Here is a 20,429-nt window from a genome sequence, read left to right on the forward strand (position 1 = left end):
AGCAGTCAAATGACTGAGATAAGGCAATTCTCCAAGAACATTATTGCCAAAACATAAACTTTGCTCTCCTAAATCGTGGTTGAGGCATGTTTGGCTGGTGTGCAGGATTCTCCAGGCATAAATTATGGACATACAGCAGTATGATCTCAAGCAGAGTGTGGTTTTGTGGGTCCATCCTGAGAGGAGGCTTCCAGACTTTTAAAGGAAACTAGATTGTCTGTTCCATCTCCTCTGAGGCATGTTGTTTTTTCTCTCTTTTAAACAAAATATTTATCACTACATTGTCTTGGCTTAACCGTCGGATTGTTGATAAATCTTGCGAGATATCCCAGATATCCACAGTCTTGCTCACAAACAGACAGTTGGTTTTTGTAGTATAACGCTTAAACTGTTTAGACTGCAAATGACCTGATGAGCACTACAGGTGTTCACTGTCTGGAAAGTGTGAGGTGTCCTGTAAAAGCTGTCTGTCGAGGAGATTGTGGTTTGACTTTATCTAAGGAATGCCCCTGAAGCCACGCAAACCTCACAGGAAACACATTCTCAGTTTGCCTTTGGACTGTCTGAGAGGAACTAGACAATTGTGTCTTTTAATAAGCTTTTTATTAGATTTTTATTATGTTTATAATAAAAAAAGGTCCACATGATTATTAACAGTTTAGACTAGAGTAGTGCTTTCGAAGTGTGGGAACAAGTTTCATGAATAAATTTAGCCATAGATTAAATTAGCATTTTTAAATTTATGCATAAAAAAGCTTCACAAACTCAGGAATCAGTCCGCTTAATCCTTCCACGAGTTCTTCACAAACCCATTGAATCTTCATATGACTCACTTTAAGAAGAAAAATGGTAGAAAACTCAAAAATCTGCTGAAGCTGGTTGCCTTAAACTTTTAAGTTTGCTCAACTTTTGTGTGTGTGTGTGTGCTTAATATTATTGTGGAAACAGTGATACATTTTGATAAATAAAAAGTTTAAAAGAACAGCAATTATTTTGAATTATTTTTTAAAATAACATTATAAATGTCTTTGCTATAAATGTCTTTTTGATCAATTTAACAGTAAAAAGTGTTCAAATCATACTGAATCCAAACCTTTGAACTGTATACATGCATATAAGTAAATTGCACTCTATTTTACATTTACTTTCATATTCATAAAAATGCCTGCTATTTTGCTTTTATATTTAGTTTTATATTTAATACTTGTTTTTACTAATTATATTATTAGAATTAAAAACTGATCTAATCAAAAAACTGATCAAAACTGATCAAAATCTACAAAACCGCATATTTGATTAGTGACCTAGAAATGGATTTCTTTATTCTTATATTTTATTATACATTTTATTTCCAGAAAATTAAATTCAACAACTACCAATGTTAAATTTAACAACAACAAAAAAACAATATTCAACAATGTTGAAAATATAAAAAGATGGTAAAAAGTTCAAAGTTATTTGTCAGAAATATATTAAATGCTGAAAATGGCGCCAAGTTATACAATACTTCACACAGTAAGTTTATTATATGACCAAAAACCAGGCTTTTATATGCCTGGGTGTGACTTTCTTTACCGTTTTCAGTTTCCACTCTTGAGAATTTTTCTTTTGTCATCTGATCTAGAGTAGTGCTTTCGAAGTGTGGGAACAAGTTTCATGAATAAATTTAGCCATAGATTAAATTAGCATTTTTAAATTTATGCATAAAAAAGCTTCACAAACTCAGGAATCAGTCCGCTTAATCCTTCCACGAGTTCTTCACAAACCCATTGAATCTTCATATGACTCACTTTAAGAAGAAAAAGGGTTGATGTAAAGAGAATAAATACATTGTAAAAAAAAATCTGTAAAATCTACAGTAAAAAACGGCAGCTGTGGTTGCCGGAATTCTACCGTAAAGGATATGGTAACAACGTTTTGGGTTTAAATTTAGAGTTAAATACCGTAATTTCATTAACCGATATAATGTTAATATAGCAAATAGTACTGAATAATTATTACTTAATATATTGAAGTACTGAAACTGTTTTGTACCTTTGAAATACACTGATAACCACCAAATGCAGGTGGTAATGAGAAAGTAGCATGATGAACCAAAGCCCATCACAAGCAGCTTTTAAATAATATTATATATAGAAGGTGCACAGTGTAATTCACACAAGCACTAAACACCATCATGGTGAGACTCATTAAACTGAAATATGCAATAACATTAATTTAACAATATAAGATGTAATATACAACCCTAATAAACATAACTGATAAGAAGAAACAGTTATTTCAAAGAAAAAAGCATCAAATTCAAACAAAATTTGAAATGCAACGCAGGGAATTCTAAATAAATAAATTTTACAGGAACATACCGTTAACCATTTAACATGTTTTTACTGTAGCATTTTCACAGTTTTTTTACCGTTAAAATCATGGCCATTTTTTCTACTCGTATTTCATTAATTTTGTCTCATAGGAGCAAGTTGGTCCCACCTGATTCATGAACAAATTATCAGGTTTTTTAAATGATTCAAAAGACTCACAAACACAAGAGTTACCAGTTTCATGAATCCTTTACTGAACAAATTCACAGGATCCACCAGAGCAGCTAGTGAATCAACATGTGACTCACTTACTGAGCTACAAGTTCCACATCATTGCATCATTACTTCAAGAATAAAAAAAAGTGTTAATGAAAGAATAAATGCATTTCATATTTCATTTCTGTTAACTGTCACATGGGAACAAGTTAGTCCCAACAGATTCATGAAAAATGAGCAGGTTTTTAAATAAAAAAACCTCATAAACTCAAGAATCAATTCTTCATCATGAATCCTTCACTGAGTGAACTCTGCCAAAGCAGCTAGTGAATCAACATTTGACTCACTTTAACTGCAAGTTCCTGTTATTGCTTCAGTACTTCATATAAAAAGTGTTAACGTAAACACAATGTATTTTTTACCATAGTTCATTTTGAGTGGGTCTTATGCAAATAAGTGGGTCTCACTCAATTCATGAAGTTGAATGAGTCGGTTATTTTAATGAATCTTTATCAGGTTTTTAGTGATTCTCATGGAATTAATGGAGTTCCACCTAAGGACTTTTATAAAGTGGTTTTTAAGGAATGCTTCAGAAAGACTCATAAACTAACAGTTAACGGTTTAAGACTGCTGAAGACAAACTTTTCACTGAATGAACTCACCGAATCAGTACAAACAATGAATCATCCTTATGACTCACTTACTGAACCGCAAGTCCCATGTCAATGCATCATTACTGCATCGAAAAAAGTTTAAAAAACCTTATATTTCATTACAAATGGGTTTCAAAAATGGTGAAAGAGTTGAAAAAATGGTTTGGGAAAGAAAGGAAATGAAACATTCTGCTCAGTACTGTTTCTTCTCCTAAAGGAAGATGATTCATGGGTCTGTGGTGAACTGAAATCTAGACGCCCCCTCTAAAGGAGAGGCCCTTGACAGCCCGAACACTGACCTTTAACTCATGGCCCCCTTTAAGAAAACACAGAAAGGAGACACAGACCGGAGGAGACTTGTGTTTAGACAAAGACAGTATCTAGAGAGGAAATACAGTATGAGGGGAAAGTTCTGCAGCTTTGATGTTTAATAGATTTTGGATGAGGAATGTTATTAAAGCTCCACTGCTGTCCATTACTCACTCAGAGTTAACACAATTCATGCTTCTCAATTACAAATGCACGTCTCACTTTTAAAGTCTTTTAATTTTTAACTCGTTTTATATCATTTGTTTTTATATACACTAGTCAACATTTGAAGTGGATCAAAACCTTTCATCAAAGTTGTCCTAAAACCTAAAACCAAAATGTGTTTTGTATTAGAACAACTTTGATGAACTTTTTTGAGCCACTTCAAATGTTGACTACTATATTTTTTCACACATTTTCATTATCAACAAGTACTTGTGTTGTTGCACATTTGACGAATAAACTTTGACAGTCTCTTCACTGTAAACATCCAGCCCAGCATTTTGAAATACGACACATAGCTATTGTCACAATACCCTGAAAATCCTAAAACTCCAAACAGGATTCATTGGTGGAAAAGCCCCTAATTAGCAAGATGGATTTGGAAACTAATGGCAATAAAGGATAGCAAAACAACACAATCCTTTAAAGAGAATCCAAATCTTTTAATTTGACTTTACTGTTTACACCACATAGACCACAGTGACACAAAGCAGATTTAATCTGTTTAGGAAAAACGTTCCAGGGAACTTATCTCCAACGCACTTTCACTGACAAGCTTCAAGTGAGACACTGAACAGATAAATGGTGATAAGTGGCAGAGAGAGAATTTTAGCAGAGTCAAATTACCAGAGGCCCGTTCCTCACACAGATAATGTGTGCTGCTTTCCAGGAGAATCACTCTGGACACTTGTGCTTGTGAAAACCAAAACTAATGAGCACCAGATACCAAACATATTCCCTTCAATGTTTAAAAACTACCAGAACAGTTGAAATATTGTCCACTTAAAAGTTTGGGGTCAGTTTACTGTTTTTGACAGAAGTCTCTCATGCTCACCAAGGCTGCATGTATTTGACCAAAAAAAAAAAAACAACAGGAAAATTGTTAAATATTTTTACAATTTAAATCAACTGCTTTCTATTTGCATATATTTTAAAATGTAATTTATTCCTGATGTTTCTGTCCAGTCTAACCGATTTATGTCTATGCCGATTTGCTGCTCAAGAATCATTTTATTATTATTATCAGTGTTGAAAACACTTGTGCTGCACTGTTAAAAAAATAAAATAAAATAAAAATAAGTTGGGCAAACTTAAAAGTTTAAGGCAACCAGCTTCAGCAGATTTTTGAGTTTTCTCAACTTCTTGTTTTAAAAGTTGAGAAATTTCCTAAAAAATAAATTGAGAAAACTCAAAAATCTGCTGAAGCTGGTTGCCTTAAACTTTTAAGTTTGCTCAACTTTTGTGTGTGTGTGTGTGCTTAATATTATTGTGGAAACAGTGATACATTTTGATAAATAAAAAGTTTAAAAGAACAGCAATTATTTTGAATTATTTTTTAAAATAACATTATAAATGTCTTTGCTATAAATGTCTTTTTGATCAATTTAACAGTAAAAAGTGTTCAAATCATACTGAATCCAAACCTTTGAACTGTATACATGCATATAAGTAAATTGCACTCTATTTTACATTTACTTTCATATTCATAAAAATGCCTGCTATTTTGCTTTTATATTTAGTTTTATATTTAATACTTGTTTTTACTAATTATATTATTAGAATTAAAAACTGATCTAATCAAAAAACTGATCAAAACTGATCAAAATCTACAAAACCGCATATTTGATTAGTGACCTAGAAATGGATTTCTTTATTCTTATATTTTATTATACATTTTATTTCCAGAAAATTAAATTCAACAACTACCAATGTTAAATTTAACAACAACAAAAAAACAATATTCAACAATGTTGAAAATATAAAAAGATGGTAAAAAGTTCAAAGTTATTTGTCAGAAATATATTAAATGCTGAAAATGGCGCCAAGTTATACAATACTTCACACAGTAAGTTTATTATATGACCAAAAACCAGGCTTTTATATGCCTGGGTGTGACTTTCTTTACCGTTTTCAGTTTCCACTCTTGAGAATTTTTCTTTTGTCATCTGATTGCTCTTCTTTCAGTGGTCTGAGTGGAGATCACAAAAGAGCTCTTTAGAGAAATATTGCCACCCTGTGAACAGTAAGTGGAGCACAGGCGACAAAACCTGAAGGTGCCAGCACACACAAAACACAACTTAATGGGTCAGTCTGTGCCTTCTGGGTACAAAACAACTTTTTGTTGATTCTTAATTAGTATGGGAAGGATAAAAGTGATGTTGGGACTTTTTGGAACATGTCTGAGACATAAATGATGGCTCTTCTACTCAAGAGCTGTTAAAAAATGCAATCAAAGTGTAAATATATCACGCATGTAGCTAAAAGCAAAGGCGGGCCTGGATGCACTGAAATCAGAACGAGCATTGTTTTCATTCAAATGAATGTTTTCATTTCTCTGAAGTGGGTGATGAAACAGGCTTTCATAATCTGTGAACTCAATATGTCACAGTCGAGTGGAGACAAAGCAAGACACGCCAGCAGATGGGTAATTGAAAGCTTAAATTAAGGCTTATCATCTAATAGAGGCAACAAGATGAAGAAATTGATAGAAAATGATGCCATTTATCATGAAAACAAGCCAAAGGCACAAACAGATCCAGTTGGGATGGAAAAAGCGTGACTCTAAAATACAGGTTGAGACGTACATGTGCACCAGGAACAATGACAGACAAACAGCGCTATATAATTTGTGCTTTAGACCGGCATTTTGGGTCACATGACTTAAAAATACATCTATTTATACATCACTTTCCACTCATCTTTTAAAATCTGCTTTAATTGATAGCTTGCAATGACAAACTTTGTACCCCAGTCCTGTTTCAACAAGTTAAGCAGCCGTAAGCGAAGGAAATATGTGCCGTGATCTCCATCCATCAAAATGTTCTGCTCTAAAGGCAAAGACGCCAAACGCTGACAGTGAAACATATGAATGAAATGATGCATACAGGCCAAACCTTGTCAGAATAGCAAACACATGTGACCTCCTAGCGAGAGCTTTTATTACCACATTGATAAAAGGAGAAAAGAACAGCCAGGAGGCAGAACTCCCACAGACTTTATTGTCTTATTTTGAGGAAGTATTTGAAGCAAACCAGAGCAAATAGGATACAAAGAACAAAAAACGGTGAGAACATTGAGCCAAAGGGTAGAAATATTGAACGTGGTTAGCAGGTATGACTTCTGGTATGACTTTTCAGATAGCAAAAGAAGAAATTGATTAATTTAAAGGGATGGTGACCCAAAAATCTAAATTCTGATGTTCCAAAGTTGTTCCAAACCTGTATGACATTATTTCTTCAGCAGAACACTAAAAAATATATTTTTAAGAATGTTTCAACTGTCCACACAAGTCAGGACTGAGACTTTTTTCAAAGTAACTTCTCTTTGGTTCTGTAGGAAAAAATGAGGGTGTGTAAATTATGATCAAATTTTCCTTTCAGTTGTATATCTATCTGGATGTTCTAGTGCAAAAGCATTGATTTAAAGCCAAATAAATAACGGGAAACCGAATCAAAACACTGCAAAGGGAGTTCTCAGGTTCCTTAAAAGCTTATATTCAGATGTACAGTGGTATTGTGCTCACCACAAAACCACCTAAAATGTGAACTGCTGTATTCTGGAGGAACTCAGGAGAGAAAAAGCTGACAAAAGGAACCGTATCATATCGTGCTGACCTTTTATAATCATCAAAACACATTTTCAAAAGGCACTAGTTACGGTTATACATCATGCTGTAATCCGGTATCCTAATTGCTTTGGGATCACAAACCTTTCAGATGACTACATACTATAAGTGCATGTAATAGAAATGCAATTTTTCCATTGGACACTGTAAAATAGAACAAAAAACCAACCAAACAGGATTAAAACTGCAGAGATAAATATATATGCCCATGTTAGCTGAAAAGGCTTTATAACTGATTGATGACAAAAATAAATAATCAGACCGGCCTAGCAGTCTGTTGGCAAAAGGAAGCCACTCGTGTTCAGGTGACCCTTTCGATTCAGTGGATTCAAACCAGCCATCTTCAACAGCAGCCCAGCGTCTCACAGATCCTCGCACCAGAACTCTGTCCACACAGTGCAGACGGGTCAAAAATCTGACTCCTAAAATGACACAATAAAACTCACCAGTCATATGATCACTCTTCCAATAATGCTCCACTATAAAAAGCACAGATTACTGGAAAATAACTATAAGATGCAAGTGAAGGAAAAAGAAAACATAAAGCATATAACAGTGAAAAGAATGGCTTTATGGAATATTAAAAGGACAAAACACTGTACTCACTGTATAATGCATCAAATATACTTACACAGTATCATTATGCTCACAGCAGTGCTTATTTCTTCTTCCCTCCTAATGACATATTTTCAGTTTTTTTCTTCTGTGCCTCATTGAACAAAAAAACATACCTTTATTTCAGCAAGATGGGGCTCTATAATGAGGCTCTATGATATGTATGTCTATGTCTATGATATAAAATACCTATCTATCTATCTATACTGTATATATACAGTATATACTGTATGTATATATATATATATATATATATATACATGCATACATACAGTATATATATATATATATATATATATATATATATATATATATATATATATATATATATATATATATATATATGAGCTGAGGAGTGTTTACCTCACTCATGGCATCATCAATTTGCTTCAGCTCCTCATAATGGTCCCGTGAGTCTCTGAGAGGCTGCACCATAATCTCTTCAATCTGAGGGAAGAGCTGAGAGGATAAACATGACAGGATTTGAAACATAATGAAATGAGCAAATGATGACAGAATTTGCATTTTGGGTGAACTATTAGTATACTGTTGACTATACTATTTCACCTACCTTCATGACAGTTTCAAACATGGGGATGAGAACAAACTTAATGAAGCCAATCTGGGCTGTGGGCTTGGTGACTTTGTCTCTGTCCATAAAGGGTGCCACAGGAAGCCCCTCAGATTTCTCTCTATCACTCTGAACAAAGACAAGACAGCGTAAACAAACCCACCTGTCAATGTAGAGCAATTATAACAGAAGATGTAGAGTCAGCAAACCTGTATGAAATATTCCTCCAGCAGACAGTCCACCCACGGCTCTGCCACCTCTGTAGGCCGAACTTCATTGGAAATGTCACAGCATTTAATAAGAACCATCTTCAGCTGAACACATGAGAAGACGACACATCCTTACTTGTCTAACTGTCAACAAATCTGAACCTGTCAAATTCATGCCATATACTGCTGAAAAACAATCTTTTTGCTGGTTATAGCTAGTGTAAGATGGTTTTAGCAAAAAGGGTGCATGATACATACACAAGTCACATGCTCCTCATTGGTGAAGTCAAAATTGTCCACTTTATGCTTGAACGAGTCCAGAATCTCACCATGTCGGGCCATGTCCGTGGCCAAAATCAGTGTGATGATAGCCTGCCAATACATGGTCATATAATAAAAAATTTTTTACAAATTGTAAGAGCATTTACTACAAAAAAAAACAAAAAAACATTTGGGGCCATTCACACAGAATGATTTTGCTTTCTACCACTCTCAGTTTTATATGTGCTAGACAGACATCTTTGATGGTTGCACTTACATCTTTTTCAGCATCTAGTGTACGGGTGTTGCAATATACTAATTTTGACAATAAACATATAAAAATAAAAATAACGGAATAAAAATAAATATTGATATCACGTTAGTACGTTAGCACGTTAGAAATCAAGACAATCTATTCAAACCTGAAAAAAGTTAGCCACCAATATGGGAATTCTTTGGATTCTGTAAAAAAAAAAATGGGGTGTTAAATATCATAGTCTGCAGGAAGCACAGATCAACAGGAAGTAGTTTTTTTGTATGCTTATGTACAGTTCTGGTAACAAACTTTCTCTCCACCTCCCTACACTCGTATTTTGAGTGTGATTCAGTGGCCAAATAAAAGAGAACACCAAATAAACAAAGTTAAAGATGAATTCTACTGATAGCATTATTTATTTAAAAAAATTCTATTGATATAGCGATAATATTGCAATTTTGAATTCTTTTGGCCATGCACGATAAACACACACTCTCTGAAGAAAGGGTATGATGTCTTGAGACCTCATGTTTTTTCATTCCACTACCCTGCGTCTCACGTTTTTTAACACAAAAATGCATTCTGTGTGAACGGTCCCTTAAATTTCTTAAACGAGAGTTGATATTTTGTGCTATACCTGTCGGATCTGTTTAAAGGCCTCTGGGTCCACATTTGCAAATACATTACACTCTGGCAGTGAGAGTATCTGGAAGGCCACAGCGCAGTGGTGATTCTCCAGGGGCGAGATGTCATTGTAACGCACTGCCAACTCAGTACGAGCATTGATCTGGTACCTGCATACATACAGCGCTACATTATCTAGTCATATGTCATGGGAATGATTATTAAGATAAACGGTACAGATATAAGACTGTAAAATTGTCATCACGAATGTGTAGGCAAATACTTGGGTACACCTGTAAGTTTTTATGAGCTCTGACTCGAGAGCATAATTACACAGAGGTGAAGATCTTACGTGTTGTTGTATCCAGGGTGGTCTAAGTCGTGACACACGGCAGCAGTCATTAAAATGCCCAGATCTGTCAGCGTGAGCTTTTCCTGTAGGCCACACACAGGTTTCCACTTTTACTGTAACACAGTAATTGCTGTGCTAATTGCTACGTACGTAAAAGTTCTCACCTGAAGGTTGCAGAGGTGGATCATGCCATACATCATCTGACTCACGCAGAAACAATGGCGGAAATTATGGAACGGGTTGCTGCGGTAATTTTCCTGAATGCCCAGCTGAGAACATATAAAAAGAATCAGAATCAGAGCTGTTAACCTGGAAAATTCAGTGGAAATCACCTTTCTTGCACCCTTTCATTTTTACAATTATACTAATTTTCTTACCAGCCAGCGTTTGAGAGTAATCGGGTTCATGTTAAACTCCTTCACGAGGCCTAAATCATGGTACATGTACTCCAGGCAACTCAGCATCTGATAAACAGGAAATCATAAAATGAGCATGTGTACATGATTTCATCTCTAAATGTATTGAATTTTCCACTGAGTCAGACTCACTTCATTGTGCTCCCAGTGCCAAACATCAAAGGTTGGTTTCTTCAGCGCTTCAATGGTCTCCTGAGAAAGCGTGTACTGAGGAAATCAAGATTAACAGAGATTAATACCAAATAGAGACAAGATGTTCTTCCGCAGGGCCCATAATTCAATCAAAGCGTGTCATAAAACTTTAAAGCACCTTTGGGTAGCTTGGGACGTCACGTCTAGGAGTTAATTTCTTTCCATCGTCCGAGAAATTGTATTTGCATGGACAATTCACTCTAAAAGGAGAGTGGTTGATAAGTCATTTAGATACATTTGTGTTTCTTTTTTGAAAAAGAGACACTCTAGATGGATAAACAGATAGATCGTCACGCTTGCGTTGACTTCACTAGAAGTTATTTTCTTTCACTTACCTTCCTCCTGCTCTGGATGTCATCTCATCTCTTAGCTTCTTCAAATCATTTTTGCACTTTTCGATCTCCACAACCTTTAACCCCTCCACTGCATAGAAAATCATCATAGTAAGAAGAGTGGTTATCACTTGTCTGTGCTGTTGCTAGGGTGGCCAGAGCCAAAAGAGCCTAGTCTTTATGATATTTGGGTCCCTAAATATTGTGCAGTGTTGTCCTCAGGATCTTCAACAGAAGCTTGAAGGCTTAAAGCAATATCACACCTCTCCTCAACAAGCCATAATTGACACTTTGCCAGGAGTTTGATTGTCAGGCGATCTGACCAATCATAATGCCGAATCTGCCATTTTTCCGACAAACAAACCAGACAGGAGAGTAGATTAACGTCGGTGGACCTGAACTTGAAAAATGGTGTGCATTGACGTGTTTCTGCAATTGAAACAAGAAACCTTCTGATGTTCATTCAAGTTTATTTCATGCAATAACTAGTAAAGAGTAATAGATGATCAGTTCACGTGCTGCTTGAAATGAAAATCTGTTTAGAATCATGTGAGCCTTGTAGTGTACTTCAGCTTTAAGTCTGAGCAACAATCAAATCAGATAACAAGAGGAACGTAGTCAAGCAGCAACACTTTCATCACATACGTTCTACTCTCTTCTCCAGCATAGCCAGTCTGTTGGTCACTTCCGTTTTAAGTTCGTTGATCCTGAATGCTCTATGGAGTGAAGGAAAAATATTTTCCTGGTTTTAGTACAAACCATTAAGGTGATAAAGATTCATCTTCAGTCCATGAGGAAACAAACATGTCCATTACCTGCTGAACTGCTCTGCTACCTGTGAGAGCACATTCTGAAACATATCTTCCTTTTCTGTGGAGTTAAATACACAGGCTATAAATCAGGGCAGAACATCTCTTAGCTTGAAACATTATGAGCAAATGTAAATCTAGGGTACTAAAGGTCATAAGTGAGTCAACCACTGTAAAAAATAAAAAAAGATGTATGTTACCTCCCAGCTGGCCGGTAGACAAAGGAATGACTTTGTACAGGGAGCTACAAAAAAGGACAAAAAGGGATCATTAACTGACAGATTAAACTGAAAATTAACATAATTGCTCATACAAACAAGGGCCAGGCTGCGTTTTACTTGGGGGTGTTGGTGGGCATCGTGGGATCAATGGACACAAGTGCACCTTCAGGGTCCACCATCATTATAGCAGTGTTCCTATAGACAGAAGAAATAAAAAGTTGATGAATTTATTATGTCTGGCACGGAACGTGCTGTACACTAAAGAGAACTTCACTCTCAACCACTGCAGGTTTACAAAATCGATTGAGGTGTTGATTAGTGCCGATATCAGTGATATACAGACCTAGGGATGTTGGAGGAGGAACATAGCAGTTCTTTGATATCACATGGGCTGCAGTGACGACTGAAAAGCACCTGAGCAGGACAAATAAGGGTGTGTTAGTTGTATTATGGGTATATTTGTCGTCATACTTGTACTACAATGAGAAAACAATAGGCTCATGCTACTGCGCTATTAATACTGCAATGCAATTCTAACACATATCTTGAGATAAGTATCTTGAAATGTCATTGAAAATATTGGGGATTTTAAAGAAGTGGTTGATCAGCTTTTTCGAAGTCCTAATTTGTGTTTATGGGGTGCAGTGATAAATTAATGATTTTGATTCCACCAGAAAAATCCCTTTATATCTCAATGTTTCTCCTAAGCAGAAATAGAGACTTTGGCTTAAGTTTCACACTTTACCCAGATCTACATATTCATAGTATCATTTAGGGCTGTAGTCAAGTCCACCTTTGTCGAGTCCAAGACCAGGACTATCGAGTCCGAGTCAAGACCGAGTCGAAAGAGGTTCGAGTCCAAGTCCAAATGAGACCACATACTTAACTATCGATCATTTATGTGATACAAGAGACAGCATATCTTCTATTCTAAGATAATCATTATTATTTGTAATGATCTAAAAGCATATGCAGCAACACCGTAGGATCAAATTAGGCTATTTTATTTACTTTAGGTTTAGCAATTTCACTAAAGTCACATAAGCTGAAGTGCAACTTCACATTTTCAGCATTTTTCTTATAGTGTAACAATCACATTCTGGGCTGCCAATGGAAAATATTACAAAGAACAAGCAACATAAGTCTAAAAAATAAATCAACATGTTCCCATTCTTGAACTTGTTACTTGTTCTAAAGCAAGGTGTCTAAACTCAGTCCTGGAGGGCCGGTGTCCTGCAGAGATTAGCTCCAACTTGCCTCAAAACATCTGCCTGAAAGTTAGTGTGCTTAGATTAGCTGTTTAAAGTGTGTTAGATTAGGGTTGGAGCTGAATTCTGCAGGACACCAGCCCTCCAGGACCAAGTTTTGAGACCCCTGTCCTAAAGAAACCATAGTACAATGCAACCCTCCCAAGCAAGGCTGTGTAGCATAAACACCTTCAGCTCTGTGTGTCTGTGTGTCGGCGCGCATGCATTTGTTTGCTGTTTACCTTAGGCCATATAATATAGGTGAAATATATATCCCCCGGGGATAGGGGGTTATAGACAGTATTACAGGTGTTAAGCTGAGGCCATTTTTAATAGTAGAAATAAAAATCATTTAGTTCAGTTAGAGAACAGACAATTAAAGATTGAAAAATTAAAGAAATTAAAAATTGGAAGGTTTTTTTGTATTTGTTTCTAGGCTGGACGATATGGCAAAAAAAAAAAAAAAAGATTTTCATAGAATATTTGACCAATTCTCGATTTTGTACAATTTTAACTAGTCAACTTGAAAATATAACTACAACATGATTCAAGCAACTTTTTCTTTTTTACTTTTAAACATTTCTAAGTTTGTTATTTTATATTAGGCTTATAGCATATGGTGTGTTCGTTTTGTTAATAAAAGTCCCATGTTTATTGCTGAAAATTTGTCGTTGTAAGTTATAGATAAGCAATTGAGCGGAATTGCATTATTGAAAATGAAAGTAAAATGCGCACGGGCATTTATAAGCTATATAAAAACGAAGGAAAGTCAGGTGGAAGAGAGGGAAAACTCCAAAAAACTTTGTAAAACCAAACTGCATTATGCAATTCGCCGACATTGTGTCTGTGGCCAAAATAAAAATGAATTTTGCCACTGTGCAGCCAGCACAGTCAGAGCCAGCCATATGACGCAGCAGTGCATTTACCAGGCGACCAATGGCAATGCCCGTTCTAGATGGATTGTAAATTAAACCAATTACATTACCTATTTTCCGAACAAGCAAGCCAGATTAATGGTTTTGTTTTGAAAGAGAAAAAAAAGCATATATAGCTGGACTCGGTCGAGACCAACTAGAACATTTGGCGAGTCCACTGAAGTCCGTGACAAGTCCGAGTCCAAATACCAACGAGTCCAAGACAAGTCCGAGACGACAGAAAAACGAATCGAGTCCGGACTCGAGTACTACAGCCCTAGTATCATTCCACTGAGCTCTAAATCAGCATATTAAAATAATTTCTGTATGATCATGTGACACTGAATACCGGAGTAACGGCTGCTGAAAATTCAGCTTTGCCATCAGGAATAAATAATTAAAATATACTAAAACAGAAAAGAGTTATTATAAAATTTTAATATTATTTCACAACATTACTGTTTTTCCTGTATTTTTGATCAAATTAATGCTGCCTTGGTGAGCATATGACACTTCTTCCAGAACCATTTAAAAATCTTACAGACCCCAAACTTTTGAAGAGTAATGTACAACTCGAATTCCGGAAATGTTGAGACATTTTTTAAATTTGAATAAAATGAAAATAAAAGAATTTCAAATCACATGAGCCAATATTTTATTCACAATAGAACATAGATAACATAACAAATGTTTAAATGGCAAAATTTTACAATTTTATGCACAAAATGAGCTCATTTCAAATTTGATGCCTGCTACAGGTCTCAAAATAGTTGGGATGGGGGCATGTTTACCATCTCCTCTTCTTTTCAAAACAGTTTGAAGACGTCTGGGCATCGAGTTTATGGGTTTCTGGAGTTTTGGTGTTGGAATCTGGTCCCATTCTTGGCCTGATATAGGTTTCCAGCTGCTGAAGAGTTTGTGGTCGTCTTTGACATATTTTTTGTTTAATGATGCACCAAATGTTCTCTATAGGTGAAAGATCTGGACTGCAGGCAGGCCAATTCAGCACCCGGACTCTTCTGCCATGCTCTTGTAATAGCTGCAGTATGTGGTTTTGCATTTTACACAAGGACTTCCCTGAAATAGACATCATCTGGAGGGGAGCATAACCTTTATATACCTTTCAGCATTCATAGTGCCTTCCAAAACATGCAAGCTGCCCATAGTGTATGCACTTATGCACCCCCATACCATCAGAGATGCTGGCTTTTGAACTGAACGCTGATAACACTCTGGAAGGTCTCCCTCCTCTTTAGCCCGGAGGACACGGCATCCGTGATTTCCAACAAGAATGTCAAATTTGGACTCGTCTGACCATAGAACACTTTTCCACTTTGAAACAGTCCATTTTAAGTGAGCCTTGGCCCACAGGACACAACGGTGCTTCTGGACCATGTTCACATATGGCTTCCTTTTTGCATGATAGAGCTTTAGTTGGCATCTGCAGATGGCACAGCAGATTGTGTTTACCAACAGTAGTTCTGGAAGTATTCCTGGGCCCATTTAGTAATGTCAATGACAGAATCATGCCGATGAGTGATGCAGTGTCGCCTGAGGGCCCTAAGACCACAGGCATTCAACAAAGGTCTTTGGCCTTGTCCCTTACGCACAGAGATTTCTCCAGTTTCTCTGAATCTTTTGATGATGTTATGCACTGTAGATGATGAGATTTGCAAAGCCTTTGCAATTTGACGTTGAGGAACGTTGTTTTTAAAGTATTCCACAATCTTTTTACACACTCTTTCACAGATTGGGGAGCCTCTGCCCATCTTTACTTCTGAGAGACTCTGCCTCTTTTATAGCTATTCATGTTACAGACCTGATGTCAATTAACTTAATTAGTTGCTAGATGTTCTCCCAGCTGAATCTTTTCAAAATTTCTTGCTTTTTCAGCCCTTTGTTGCTCCCATGCCAACTTTTTTGAGACCTGTAGCAGGCATCAAATTTGAAATGAGCTCATTTAGTGGATACAAGTGTAAAATTTCTCAGTTTAAACATTTGTTATGTTCTCTATGTTCTATTGTGAATAAAATATTGGCTCATGCGAGTCTTTTACGTTTTCATTTTATTAAAATGTAAAAAACATCCCAACATTTCCGGAATTCAGGGTTTAAATATGTATAGATATATATGTTAGAACTCGTATGTTCAATTAAATTAGTTTATTAATTAAAAGCATTTAAATAGAGAATAACAAAGGTGAAAGAGGCAGCTGTGGTAGACAGGTTCAGATCACCAATAGATCCCATACTACAGTAAACATATGCCACACTCAATGCTCTCAATGTCCACTTGGCCTCTCTGAGCTCTTAAGAAGTTGTGTACACTTCAAGATGAATTGCTGAATCTGACACATGTATTTCTAAAATATATAAAACATTTTTCATCTATCATAATTATAATATGCAGATAATGAGTATGACTGAGCATCTGTAAGATCTGTATGTAGAACAACACTCTGTAAATTGGACTTAAACACAATTATTAATAGTTCTTCAGTCATTCTCAAGGAAACAACAGGAGAAAACAATGTGTCAAGTGTCATAAGCATTGAATGTCAGTCACACCTGTGGAACACACCACCTTCATCTTTATTTTTAACCTGTGCACACTGATCACACCAGCACTCCTCTTGATAGATTTACTAGTGCCATGACAAACTGCTTAATATCTGGTTTATTGGCTTTGATTCAGGATTTCAGGACTTCATATTTGTAATGAACTGCTGTATCAACCAGGACCATATTTATCCATTTTGTTTGTCAATGGATAATAATTCTGCTTCAGTATTTTTTCATAAAATGCATTCATTTAATTTAAGCAATTGTGTGTGTGCATTTAATTCAACTCATTAAATTGTCAGGATTATATTCTAGTTTTATATTCTAGCTTTCTAGTTTTTGGTCAACCACCAATAGTACTTCATGATCTCAAGATAACCAGCTTGTGATTTTAAATCCAGATAAACATAGATTAAATGAGACACTCACCTTCTGCACTTTACCATCTACATCCAAATAGATGGTTTTGGGAGCATAGGAGGAGGAGCCAGACCCCATGCTGACAGGATGAACTAGTAAGCCACTTGTCCTGGAACCCCTATCCAGTAGCAGATCCACCAAGACCAGATCTCAAAAGACCAACCACAAAATGTTCTCTGTAAAACAAGAAATAAAGAAAGAATTTTAAGTACAAGTCTCTAACCATGTGAGCCTTGTGCTGTCAATCAAACAAATAAGAGGTCTTTGAAGATTCAGTTAACCCTTAGAATTGTGCTAACCATACTATGGAGCAGCGCTGTTAAAGCAGTGTTACACTTTGCAGTAACAAGTGTCAAGCTATCCCCATACAATGAGTCAATGGGGTTCAGTGTTGTTTTAAACACACTTTATAGTGCACATCTCTGCAGAAGTACAACTTTAATAACCCTCAGTTCACCCTGATTGCCAAACAATCAGACATAGTGTCACTTGAGACTTTCTTGGAAACTTTCTTGAAGATACAGCAGACTGCTTTTATTTCTAACCATGTAACTTAATCTGGATGTAATTAAATGTTCTATTCGTAGCAATACAGACAGAATGTTTGAGTCAGAAAATAGCAGTCTTGCCTGTGTGGCGTCAGCAGCTCCCAGTTCTCCCCGAGTGCAAGCAGCGTTCCCAGCCGTCCCAGGTGCTCAATGGAGCCAAATAGAGCAAATGAGCAAGGGAAACCTGGGTATATTGAAGGACCCTGAATATAATTGTCACTCTTCACCGTTGTCAGGGGGAACAGTTACTACGGTGAAAAGGTGCCCAGCCCCCTTGATGTCTGTTGTTGCTGTTGCAATTATTTAATTTAGTCCTTTCATTTATCCTGCTTAATTTAGCAGCCCACCCTGTAGTCTATATTTACGTTTGAAAAAATGATGGTCCATTGTGTCATATGGAGCTTCAGCACTTGAACTTGAAGAGATTTGTGGGTCTTATAACACATTTGTATCAGTAATGGAAAACTAAGAACCTTGAGCTCAAACTAAAGGCAAATTGACATAAAATTGCTATAGCAATTACTATAAAATTGAGGCGGTGTGAAAGTAACTGTGGGTGAATTCAATGACATTTCTGTCAATGTAATGTGCCAGTTTTCTGTGTCCACTCAGAGCAACATGTGTTCTGGTCAGCTGGCATAACCACTCACAAAAATGTTGGATTACGAACATTATTATTGTGGCTGGATCATTAACAGCCTCAACAAACTGGGGATGGAAGTGTGAACAGCATATACAAGCACAAACCTGTTCTGAGGCTCCTTTCTCTCTAATCTCATCCCTGAGGTGCCAGAAAAGCTTCCTAAATCTTAATTCTCAGAGTCTCATGTGCTATAGACTACACTCCTCTGCAGAAATAGATTAGCAGTCTGGGCCGCCCAGAGGGGCTGTTTTAGTGCTGACACAGGGGTTTTGATGGTTTTGATAAGAACATAAGCCTGGATAGGGCTAGTATGGATAATAAGAGATCAAACCTGTATTTTTTTTAACCATTTGGCCAATGAAGTTCACGTCTAACTTTCAACATCACCAAAGGCGGCTTAACAACGGACCTGCACAAAGCATAAATTTAAAAGCTTATGTAACTAGGTGAGAAAGAAAATCACACCTCGGGTAATCAGAAATGCATATGCTTGCTGCTAATCATGGGACAAAAGAGAAGAGTCCGGTCATATTTCAATAATAAAGGATCTAAGGGGAAGACATTATCCTGATAACAAAAGGCATTATGGTTGTTCAGTTTATGGATGTGTGTCCGGGCCAGATCTGGATAGGAATATGGAAAACTCCTCCATTAGGGCCCTTTCATCTTCTCCTTTTGCTTTTCAGCACACTTAATGTTTCACCCACACTCTGTGTCTGAAGCTTGAACATCTTCTTGAAGGATTCATATTGTGTTTTTCTGACCAGTTAAGATGAGAAAAGCAACCACACTGTATTGACTTCAAAATCCACACTAAATATGCCGAACGGCTGATAATTAAACACAGCAAAAGACTGGCTACCTAATGATGTTGAAGTCAGTCCACTATATTCTTTACTCAGTATGGAAAAGGTTAAAGAAAAGGTTAAAAGATTTTTTTTAATGCTACTGCATTTAGAATCGGACATTCTGATTTAGAGTTTTCTGGTCTGATTAGAGTATCTACTCCAAAATGTCCCCATGAACCTTGATTGCAACCATTCTGCATAATCACCACTTACACACAATGCTTTTTACCATGTCAAGTACTAGCGTTCATAGGCAAAGAAGAGTGATAGAACTACAAACCCTTGAGTGGAAGCAAAAACAAACCTAACGCCAATAATTTCAATAATGCAGTTAAGTGCGTAATTCAGATAACAGCACTATTCACATCATCTTCAGCCTGCTATCTCAAAACTTCACTGCTGCACCCTCATAATCATCCTTTTACATTTAAAAACAAGGTGAATGAGCTATTTATGGAGTAAGTGTTACATTTTTTCTGTTTCATTTTGTTTTTCCAAGACAGATCTATTGTGAAAATAAAGTCCTGAACATTACAATATCTGACATTTGATTGGTTGACCAGTGATTTATTACTTGTTACTAGTTACTCCTTTCAGAAGTAATATTATTCCTTTAATTATTACTTTCTGGCAACAGTAATTAGTTACACTACTAGTTATATTACTTTTCCTTCACAAGTTGTAATTGCGTAACTTACCCAATATATTTCTGCCTCATCATTTGACCACAATCCACGTTGGATCGCAGTCAGAAGTTATTACAAACACACAGTGGTGATTGATAGTGACTTTTAAGTGTTGTATTAACCTCATAAATTGTCATGTGTTGCTTGAAGCTAATTGTTGCTATAATTTCTCTGTTACCCATATACGATTATATTTCATGATTTATTTTATCAAAAGAAATAGCATTACTTTGTAAGAAAATGTTTCGTTTTCTAAAAAGATTTTTTTTATTATAGTAATACAATTTATATCAGGATCAGAGGGATGTGGGTGGGCAATTGTAATGCCAGAGTAAAGTAATGCCACAACTTACACACTAGTGTT

At 36.1% G+C, this 20,429-nt stretch overlaps 1 protein-coding gene across 1 annotated transcript; it reads right to left on the minus strand.

Annotated features, from left to right (window-relative positions):
- Positions 1-7,998: 7,998 nt before the first annotated feature.
- On the minus strand, positions 7,999-17,418 carry LOC306850890 (high affinity cGMP-specific 3',5'-cyclic phosphodiesterase 9A-like; the record flags this gene model as incomplete). Its single annotated transcript, XM_079386835.1, has 18 exons — positions 7,999-8,049; positions 8,319-8,414; positions 8,527-8,655; positions 8,736-8,840; positions 8,994-9,107; positions 9,890-10,046; positions 10,229-10,311; positions 10,393-10,497; positions 10,606-10,692; positions 10,777-10,851; positions 10,955-11,036; positions 11,172-11,259; positions 11,814-11,884; positions 11,984-12,038; positions 12,178-12,221; positions 12,316-12,393; positions 12,542-12,612; positions 17,350-17,418. The coding sequence occupies 18 exons, from the start codon at positions 17,416-17,418 to the stop codon at positions 7,999-8,001; spliced, it is 1,560 nt and encodes a 519-aa protein (XP_079242961.1).
- Positions 17,419-20,429: the final 3,011 nt, after the last annotated feature.

The sequence above is a fragment of the Barbus barbus genome (genome assembly GCF_936440315.1).
Source record: "Barbus barbus genome assembly, chromosome: 31".
Taxonomy (NCBI): domain Eukaryota; kingdom Metazoa; phylum Chordata; class Actinopteri; order Cypriniformes; family Cyprinidae; genus Barbus; species Barbus barbus.